We start from the raw sequence: 10,880 nt of genomic DNA, 5'->3' as shown, positions 1-10,880 counted from the left end.
GGGGGGGGGGGGGGGGGGGGAGAGAGGCAGAGCCCCATGTGGGCTGCGAGCACCTGCAGCGTGCCAATGCTTGCATCGATAGGACTATTAAAGAATGAATTCACATCTGTCAGCCATTAAGACGACAGTTTACAGGGACAGACAGGCCTTCTGTTAGTGTTAGAAGAACAAGGACCTAAGATTCTGAGTGTCTGAATCTGGACAGAAGCTTCATCTCCCCTAAGCGTTCCTCAGCAGTTAAGAACTTTCCTTGAAAGGGAAGAAAACACAAACAAGCAAAAGCAATCAGTTGACCACTTTTTGATAGAGTGGGCATTTTAGTTGATCTGTAAGCTTGCCACACACTCTTTGAGAATCAATGGATAGGATTGGATGGTGAGGTTAGAAAACAGATTTCCCATTTTGTAATTCAGGGCAACAGTTAGAAATACAAGCTAACCAAACTCTTGCAGGAAAGATACATAATTACCAATACCTGACATAGCTGCCATTGAGCCCTGTCTTTTCACCTTCACTATTCTTTTTCTGCCAAAAAGATACTGTTTCTGTCTGCAGACAAAGTTCTGAAAAGGAGTTGTTTAGTATGGAAGAGGAAGGATGATGTTCCCAGACAAGTTAGCTGGACTTTGTCCAGCTGCTATCAAGGAAATAGTATGAACAGCACTTACTCTATAGCTTGACATCAGAGTTCAGCTGTTATAGAATCAAAGGACTGGAAGGGACCTGTAAGATCATCAAATCCAGTCTCCTGCCATGGGCAGGAAGTTAGGGCTCAGATGAGCTCAAGGTGCTTGCTTAACTTCGTGTTGAACACCTCCAAGGATGGTGACTGCACCACCTCTGCAGGGAGTGTGTTCCAGATTCTGGTGACCCACTGACCCTCACCCTCCCTTGAGGTGCCTTCCTGAAGAGTTGCTCCCTTAGATCTTGATGCTTACCCGATGTACTTGCAGGGACCCATCAAGTCACCTCTCAGTTCTCTCTCAGACTGAACAGGCCCAGTTCCCAGAGACTCTCCTCATACAGCCTATCCTCCATGCCCTTAATCATACAAGTGGCCCTTCTTTGTACCCTCTCAAGCTTATCCACATCTTTCTTGAAATATGTCCAGTTCTGAGCACCTCAGTACTCCAGCTGTGGCCTCACCAATGCCTATTAGAGAGGAAGGAGCACCTCCCTGGGTCTACTGGCCACACATTGGCTGATGCACAACAGGGTTCTATTTGTCCTCATGGCAGCCTCATGGCACCATGGGCTCATGTTCATCTTCTGGGCAACTGTGACCTCCAGGTCTCACTCAGATGCTGTGCCAGCCCACCCATCAGGTAGTTGTGGTGAAGGTACCCAGCTGAAAAACCCTGCACTTCCCCCTGTTAAACTTCATCTGGTTCCATTCTACTCTACTCGTAAATCCCATCTGTCAAGGTCATCCAGGATCTTAACCTATCTTCTGATATGCCCATGTTTCCCCACATTTGGCCTATTCATGGCCATTATTTCATATTAAAATAAAGTCTCCCCCAGGATCCAGAGATTGCCCCCACGTTAGCCCCCATTCACCAACAAAAGGTAAAAATTGCTAATTTTTACAGCCAATGCTTTTGTTCATTAATAAAGGTCTTATGAAGTATAGTTCCAAAAGTATCAGTTCTGGGCCCCTTTTTCATTTTAAGAGTTGTTTGCCCCACCCCCACCTGAAACTTCTCTAGTCATTGCATAAAGAAGTTTAGAACATAGTTATCTCATGACTGGGGGGAAAAACAACAGGGAGGGAATTTGACTACCCCCAAAACAAGATGCACACTACATCTCAGTAAAAGGCTAGTGAAAAACGAGTCTAGAACCTGATTTTTGACTGTGATCAGTAATAGATGAAAACAAAAAAAGTAAAGCTTGAAAGTTCACTACTTTTAAATTAAAAGTAGGGAGTTGTCCCCACTCCCTACTTGGCTACTGCTACCCTGTAAAATATGTAATCCTTTTCTGCAACCTTCTGAACACAAAGCTTGCAACAGGCTTTAAAAGTAATACTTTTTCTGGCCAAAGCACTATTAAGCTGTAACGTATTTTCTTTTGTAAGCTCAGTTTACCACATTCCATTTCACTGAATTTCTTATTTTTTAGAAGCAAGAGCTTGTATTGTATCCAGACTAGTTGCCCTAGAGTAAATTTTAAAATTTAATAATTCAGAAGTTTTTTGTCATATAACTCAAAATATGCAAAGCTGCCTGCAGTTGTATATTATTGTACTAAGTTACACTGAAATTAGCACATGGTCCTGCTTCAGCTCGTTTTGAAGATCTGACTAGCTGTAGTTCTTCTATGCTGCAATTTAATATTAGTGAAAGACTATACCATCTTTTCAGACCCCCTGAAGTACAGTTAAGACATCCAAGTTCCACATTTCTCTTTCATATTACATCTGCTGGAGCCAACTGATTCACAGTGAAGCACTGCAGTTAGAATGGAGACTAGCAAGCTCTCCTTTCATCCTTGTAAATAGATTGCGTACTCCTTTCTCTACTACGTGGACTTCCAAGTTCACTTCTGATAGCAGTGCTAAGCTTTATGAAAAACTAGCATAGAAGAATGAAGTTAAAACAGCCTAGAATTTTTTTTAAGAATTAAGAAGAGTTCTTAATCTTATAAAACAGGACTAGCTTGTTGGTTAGCTGGACAAAACTAAGAATGCACAGATCACAGTAAGTTTGCCAGGTATTAGTATCACAACTTAACTCAAGAATAACAGCAGTCAATAAAATAGCATTGCTATATATAGCATGACCTTAAATTTCTACAGTTGTGTTCCAGCTTGTTTTTAGTCTTGAAAAGATATACTACTTAGCTTCAACAAACAGCATTTTCTTCACTGAGCTCATACACTGCTTGGTGTAAAAGTTACTGTTTTCTGCTTCCTTTGCAAAGACAGACATCTGTGATGTCAAAACATTTTTAAAGGTGTTCCTTAAATACTTGTTATAGGGAACACGTTGATCAAGTTTAAGCCAAAATGTATCTTTATACTACAGTTTAATTCAACTATTACTGCTAAAAATACATATTAGAAAATAGTACATGGTAAAGCCATTTTTAAAAAATTTTGGAACAAAGAAAGTGACCTGAAGATGCTCAGTTAAAAAAAAAAAACAAACAAACCCTCAAACCTTATTAGCAGTTACCATCTCTACAGATTTCTCCCCACACCATTCAGTGCATTCACAGTAAGTAATAAATGCAGTAGTGATTCTGCCCTTCAGAAAAAGCAAGGCCAAAGAATAATCTATTGTCAGAGACGTAAATTTTACTGTTTTTTCCAAGCATGACAAGTTACGTAGAAAAAAAAAAAAAAGTCAGAGCACAAAACAGGTTTGAAGTTAATTGCCACCATTTGTGTTCTTTCTGTGGACATTAAATTCACACACTTTTATGTTTCTGAAAAAATCCCTCCTCCCCAAACCTTAGATGTGGGTTTCAGTAAGTACCTACAGTGGGGGGTAGGGGTGGGGAGAGAACCCAAATACAAGCCCCAAAGCAGGAATAGTTTAGTTTTCTAGTGTCCCTACAGTTACACTGCACCTTGTAAGTTCCATATCCTTTATCTACAGTCAACCACACAAGAAATTTAAGAAAAGTTAAATTGGTTCACTCAAGCTTTGCCATAAGAGAACTAATGCTTATTAACCAAAAGTGTAAATGCCGTCTCAAGAGGCAAGGATTCAAAACGGTCAGAACTCCCCCCAGAGCGGGACTGCCTTAGTGGCTACCTAATGGACAAAAGGTTAAGTCTCCTGAGGAGATTAGGAACCGAAGCATTTGGAGAGCCGAGATGTCAGTACGCTCCATTGTTCAGTTGGGACTCAGACACCTCTGGATTACAAGTAGTTTAAAAGGAAGTATTCCTTCTCTGCCAGAAGTAGGTGCTTTGAACACTGCTACTTGCCAGGAAAAGGCTTAAGAGATTGAGTTCTGCACATACTCAGAGCTCCTAAAGAGCTGTTAGGATTTTTGCAAGGGGAGGGAATGAAGACAGAGCAGTTTGACAGAAGTACAAATGAAAAGCTTGCATCTTTTCACTGACTGATTCACTTCACAAATCACTGACAAGACTGATGTACATATTTCTGCACCTGCACTTTTAAAAGCAGATAAAATATTTAATGTAATTTACAATGTATTTCATCAGCTTGGCATACACGGTGAATATAGAGTATATCAAAGTAGTTGACAGTTTTGGGCTTGTGCAAGCCCTGCAAAAATATTACTTCAGGTATCTGCTAAGAAAAAAAACCACCCAATCAGTGTGCCATCCAGAAGTGATACAATTCAGTCTACCACAAAATACAAAGGGCTGCAAAAACGTATTACCATTCCAACAATGTATATAAGTTATTAAATAATAATGATCTGATTTAAAAGAATATAAATGAAGCCTTTAAGTAGGTCTTTTCTACATGCATATTATTCCTCATTAAAGAAAAATATGTAAAAAGGCCATTGGTAATTGCTTTGTTAACCACTGTAGAAAATGCCAATTCTCTGGTCACAGACTCCACTAGTTTAGCACTTAAGGTCTCTGCAGTGTTACAAGTGTGATTATTTTTTTTAAATACTGTTAATTCTATTACTCCATTGGTAAAGAATGTGTGACTTAGAATATGGCAGTCTTCAGGTTGAGAGGATAGTGATCCACAGTTTTACAGTTATCCAGAAGAACAGCACCCTCCACTGCTCTGTACTTGTGGCTCATCATCAATGATCTGTACACCCCGCCTTGCAGTTCCTGACTGACTGGAACCATTGCCTCTTGCTCTTTCATCCACTTGAGCAGTTTCTATCATTCCTGGAAAAGAAGGACTTCATTAGGATGGCATTCCACTGCAATTTAAGAGATTTTTCATTTAGTATTTCTTCACTTTTCAATTACTTAAAGCTCCATGCACACAAATCAACCTGGTAACTAATAATTCAGCAAGAAAAAGAAGTTGTTTGCCTTTCAAAGCTAGAGATGTAATCATTTTTAGTCTTTAGTTTTATTCCAGTTTAGGTCCCATAAGACTGGAATACTTAAAAGCTATAGGTGCCTAAAGTTGAGTTTAGTTGGGATTTAGGACTGAGCAGACTTGTTATGGGTAACTACTGAACTCAAGTCTTCATTTGCAAGAGGAACAGGGAGCTCCTGCTTGTTGTCTTTTTTGAAATCCAAGATAATCTTCACAGATTAGCCTTAGGCCCTCAAGAAGGGGCATTCATTCAAATAGTTAATTGCTGCATCCACAGAGGCACTTAGATCCCAAACTTATTCCTGAATGGTCATAAGACTTGGGATGCCATGCAACAAGCTTCAACTGAGTTTGAGAAAGAAGGAGATAATCTGAAGCCAGAATTCCAGAGGCAAGTTCTCTAGAACAGTGTTGGAAAGGACTAAAAATGGTAAAAAGGATCATAGGAAAAGCTACAGCTCAAGTGTTCTCAAACTGAAGAAGAGACAATATACAAGGCAGTACTCAGGGGGAGTGAAATACTTCAAAGACACTAAAATTGCAAATTAGCATGCTAGTTGTTAATTATTATAAATACAAATTCAGTCCAAGTAGCTTGCACAAGAAAAAAAACAAAGACAAAAACAAAGCCAACAACAACAAACCCCAAAAAACAATTTTCCTCATTTGCTTTACAGTTTAATTCAGGGAACTGAATCAGATTTACTACACAATTATATGATCTAGGACTTCAGGTCTCAAAGTCTGCCATGACCTTGAGCCATTGTCTGTAACATTAAAAAAAACCATAATGCTTACTTTTACAAAGGTCAAGGAAGAGTTCTTCGATGCCTTTATTCTGTTTGGCTGAAGTATGATAGTGTTTTGCTCCCACTGATTCTGCATATCTGTATGTAATGAAGATATAGAAAATGCTTGAGGCAGAGTTCAGAGCATTAAAATTCAGCAGTTTTATACTTTAGTGGGGGGGGGGCAGAAATGCACAAGACATCCTTCATATTTAAAAGGCAACTCATATCTACCCATGTTTAGTTAAAAGCTCTGCTATTTAAAGTTTGAAACTGCATGCCTATTAGAAGCCAATTTTAAGTAATACAGGCAACCCCTGCTTAATGCCGTTTCACTATAATGCTCATTTGAAATTGATACCCGGTTTTACTTAGTGCTCAGCAAGTTTCGTAATGCTTGCAGTTGCCATCTTGGGTTGTCAAATACCTTCAGTTTCACTTAATGCTTGATTTTTCAGGAACCAGTTAAGAATGCTAAGTAGGGGTTGCCTCTAGTTTTAAACTCCATTTAAAAATTAAAGGAGGAAGACTACCAATTTAGATATTTAGACTTCATTAATCCTCCAAAGATAGATTTCTCCATGTTGGCTCCAATGTTAACAATACTAGTAACAGTGGCAGAACTAATAGTGTTTGCTAGTTAGCTCCAGTTATTTAACAGTACTGCCAATACTGGTCCTTTGGTTTTGCAAGACCATTGTCACTCTTGCAGTAACGTTCTAGTTAGAAATTAAAAGGGTTTAACTGGCAAAAGAAACGTGTGAAGAATCCTGCCCTGCACCCTGGGCCAGATGCACACACACTTACGTTTCTGCCTCTTGAACTGAAACATGCCTCTCTTTTTCCAAGTCTATCTTGTTACCTGTTGGAGAGAGAAAAACCAGTGTTAAAAAGCCTTTGTAGATTAAGTAGAACAAAGTGAAACAGCTGAAAAGCCAGTGAGTTTAAAAAAAAAGTATAACAGAACTGGAGGGCAGAAGCCAGAAGAAGGCCACCCCTTCACAGCAGAGGCCAATCTAACTCCAGTCACACTTCTTCCTATTTGCTCTTATGACCTAATGAATTTTACTGAAGCGGGGTCACTGGGTAAAATAGGCAAGATGGAGGGTGTCCTCAGCCCTCCTTAAAAAACACAACAGAAACACAGCACAGACATCGTGACATGGAAGATGTAGGTTCCAAGCTCTAGAAAACTTAGAACTTGGTCTTCCATTTCCTGGGCAAGTGCCCTAATCACCACCCTATTAAGGCAAGAAGTGGGACAAAATGTTATTAGTTTTTTTTTTCCTTCTAGATGCTTTATATATGCACTGAAGATTATTTTCACATTAAGTGTTACTTGTCTGTGATCGTTTAACATGCCTGCTTAAGCAGATGCATCATTAACATATAGCTTCTATTCATGTCTTCTCACATTTTCCATTTTATGATTTAGCAGACCAGTATTAAATCGGTCTGATTGGTATTATAGGAACAATGTTTAAAAATGGGGGAGGAGGGGGAAGAATACATTAAAAAACCCTTTAGACTCAGTCCCTTAAGGGACTGGGATCATCTTACTTATTTTAGTACAGCAGACGCACACTTTTTAATGTTTAAAGTAGTTGATTCAAGTGCCTAAGCCCATTTAAAAAAGTGCCTAAACATTTGGAATTAGAAATATTTTAGACCAATGAAAGGAAGATGAGCATGCACTCAACGTTTTCTTGGAAAGGACAAATAAGCCAGAAACAGTACAGGAAGTCACACTAACATGCAGTAAGTATTCGTGGAATTTATTGTTTAAAGCTCCCCCCTGCTCCCCTTAGAACTTATTCTACTGCCAGGGAAAAGCCAAAACAAGACCACTTGTAACTGCCTTCTTGTTTAGTGGAGAGGATAACACCTTGCTTTTTCTGTCACTAAAGACAAAGAGCAAGGCAACTTTGACAAATACTCTTGCACATTCTAGTGAACCTGCTAGAGGCAAAAGTAATTTAAGAGCAGACTGAGACAAAATATTCTAACCATTCCACTATAAAGCAAAACATCTTAGTCACAAGACAGGATACATTTAGAATTGCATAAAGGAAAGGACAAACTTACCAACTATACATAAACAGATCTCATTTCCCAACATTTTTCTTAATTCCTTGACCCAGTTTTTCACCTGCATATAAAGTATCAGCAGTTAAAGTTTAATCTACTTTTATATACATGTATTACTACTTTAAGGAATTAGGATATTCCCCCCCTCCCCAACTTAAAGCTGATAAACCTACATCCACGGCAGCAAATACAGAAGTCACATTTACTTTAGGGAGTTGAGCACAAGCACAGGCACTGATGCATTTACCAGCTACTGCTTAGTGCAATTCACATTTGCACCACTGAACATCGGCACTAAGACTGATACACCAAGTCTTGGTGACAATTCACTGCAGCAGACTACAAGGAATTGAAAATAAAAATGGAGCTGGAAAGGTAAGAGACCCAAAACCCTGAGGCTGCTGTTACATGCTGTTAAATGAACCATTACAAGAAAAAGTAACCTTGTGTGCTTCCTTACTCTTAAATGCATTGTTATTCCTTCTACATTTACATCAGGTGGTAGGATGGAGTTTTTGTATTAATCTTTACTTTTACCTTTATGATCCATCAGCAATTAAGAACAAGTCCCTGATCTAAACATTTTACAATTTAAACATAACAGTAAGACGGATGTAGGAATTGAGAATGCACTGTAATTATACAATAAATATTGGGATGTTTCATCACATGAGGTATAAGCCTGACAACCTTTCAGGAAACTGAAGTTTATGCAGAGAAAGAGAGAGAGACAGGTAGGCAATATGCTGCATAATGGTAGGGTGAAGTGTGGTGTCACAGGTATGACAATACTGGAGAAAGGGTGGAGGTGATAGTAAGGAGATTAGTGGCAGTGGTTGCAAGTCCTAGAGTTTAGCTCCTGGAGGCTGATGAGGAAGCCAGCCAGGAGTGAACAAAGCAAGCAAGAAACTTGTGTACTGGGAGTAAGATAGATGTGTGGAAGCTGAGCTGGGTCCAATTAGTTTCTACTCAGAAGACTACATAAGTCTAGCGGGGTAGGAAGAAAGTGGAGGAAGAGAAGTTCTTTGCTAGTGTGAACTAACCTGGGGGAGCCAGCCAGCACAGGACACCTAGAATGGCCCCCTTCTAGCCCAGTTGTACATAAGCATTTGATCAGAATACAACCAATTACTTTGCGATTGTAGTCATTAATTAGTACTGTAAGAGTGCTATGTAAAGTACAATTCTTATTCTGTTACAGATTTTTAGAGCATTCATAGAAGAGTTGGCCCAAAACAGCTACTGCCTTTATTTAAATCCAAAGACCATTTTAGCTGGAAAAAAAAAAAAAGTTACAGGGTCAATTCAATTCCAACAAAGAAAAAGATAGGTCTTGGAAGGGATGAGAGTGAGGAAAAAAACCTGTTGTTTTACCAGGTGGCTAGGGATGAAGCAGAGAATTCTGTTCATATGCTTTGAGACATGATCGCTGTCTAGACTTAATTTCTAAAAATAGAAGCTGATGAGGAAAGGCAATAACTGCAATGCATCCAAATTAAACCATCAAGTATGTTAAGTTTTATATGCTACACATTAGTCTGTCTTTTAACAAACAACACCAAATGCTTCACAGTGCAAGAGCAGGTAGCAAGAATATCTACAGAAACCCACCAAGTATGAAGCTAATAAGCAAAGATATATTGCAAAGTTCCAGAACCGACTGATACTGCACCTCTTGCAACCATTATTTTTGCATAGAAGTAATCCAGAGGCATGGCATTCTTAAACATTAAGTTAGTAGCAATGGAAGATTTAGAGAAAAAAAGTTACAATATGGTGCATCCATAATTAGTAGCACTGTGTTCAATGATTAGATATCAAGCCATTGATGACACAGTGGAAAGAAGTATCAAGTAAAGTTTACTACGGTTTATCCAGGATCAGGCACTGAATGATGGACTATTTGCAGGATGGAACTCAGTGGACACTTGGTAAATTTATTGGAGTTTAGACATTTTGGAGGGTAGGATTAGGATACAAAGTAACTTTGATATATTGGATAAGTGGTCCAAAACTAACTGGATAAACTTCAAGAAGTGTGAAATTCTGTAATTAGGAAGAAAAAAAAATGCACACGTGAACTAGGGAACAACTGGCTCAACTACAGGTCTTGCAGTAAGACCTGGAGGTTAGTGCGCCACAAGCTGATCAGCGTTCCTTTTGTCAAAGTTGTATTTACACACACTTTTCACCCTCTCCAATCCACTAAATAAGCAGTGGATTGTATTTACAGGATTGCTATTTGCAGGTTAAGAAAAGTGATTCTCTTCCCTCTATTCAGCACTGGTGAGGCTTCACCAGCGAGGGCTATGTCCAGTTTTGGGACCCATGCTTAAAGACATGGAAAAATATGTAACAAGGTTAGAGGAAGACAAGAAAAATTTGAGGTCTAGCAAGCATGACTTACAAAAGAAAGGCTGGAAGACCTGGAATCATTCAAATCTGGAGAAGAGACAAGGAATTTAAGTAGACCATCTTCAAATATATGAAGCCATTAACAAGGAGGATGGAGGTCACCTCTGTGACTACTGGGGACAGCGTAAGAATTAGCAGTCTTGAACTGCAATAAGGGACATTTTTAGGCTGGATATTAGGAAGATATTTCAAACTAAGGCCAGTAACTTTGCAACTCTAAGGTACTAAAAGTTAGACGACCAATATTTACAATCCTAGTGCAAGCACCTGATGCATACGCAAGTCAGAATTTAAAACTAAAAGGCCCACAAACAACCTTACCAAGTAGAACTTAAAATTATTTCCAATTAAAAAGAGTCAAGAGCAAATAGAGAAAGTTCCAGCTTCAACTAAAAATTATTGCTTTAATTTTTTTTTTTTAATACACAGACTTTTAAAAAAGTTGTCTAATAAATAAGCAGCAGTCAGTTAAGAGTGTTCGTTAACTGTTATCTATATAATCACAAAGCACATGCTTTGTTACTGTTGAAATGCAAGTTTCAGTGTTGCATAGGCAGACTGCAGGTAGGTCTGATTTTTTTTTTTTTTT

General features: G+C 38.8%; 1 protein-coding gene across 1 annotated transcript in view; it reads right to left on the bottom strand.

Annotated features, from left to right (window-relative positions):
* Positions 1–4,596: 4,596 nt before the first annotated feature.
* RAB21 (RAB21, member RAS oncogene family) overlaps positions 4,597–10,880 on the bottom strand; it is a 15,282-nt gene continuing 8,998 nt past the window's right edge. The window contains exons 4-7 of the mRNA XM_019514735.1: positions 7,874–7,937; positions 6,596–6,650; positions 5,799–5,887; positions 4,597–4,840 (exon numbers count right to left, since the gene is read on the bottom strand). Of these exons, the coding sequence (XP_019370280.1) occupies positions 4,701–4,840; positions 5,799–5,887; positions 6,596–6,650; positions 7,874–7,937 (348 nt within the window). The 3' untranslated portion in view covers positions 4,597–4,700. The remainder of the gene's footprint in view (positions 4,841–5,798; positions 5,888–6,595; positions 6,651–7,873; positions 7,938–10,880) is intronic.

The sequence above is a fragment of the Gavialis gangeticus genome, unplaced genomic scaffold (assembly GCF_001723915.1).
Source record: "Gavialis gangeticus isolate Ggan-Ray unplaced genomic scaffold, GavGan_comp1, whole genome shotgun sequence".
Taxonomy (NCBI): domain Eukaryota; kingdom Metazoa; phylum Chordata; order Crocodylia; family Gavialidae; genus Gavialis; species Gavialis gangeticus.
Note: the sequence above shows the minus strand (reverse complement) of the source record. Positions and strands in the feature narration are given on the sequence as shown.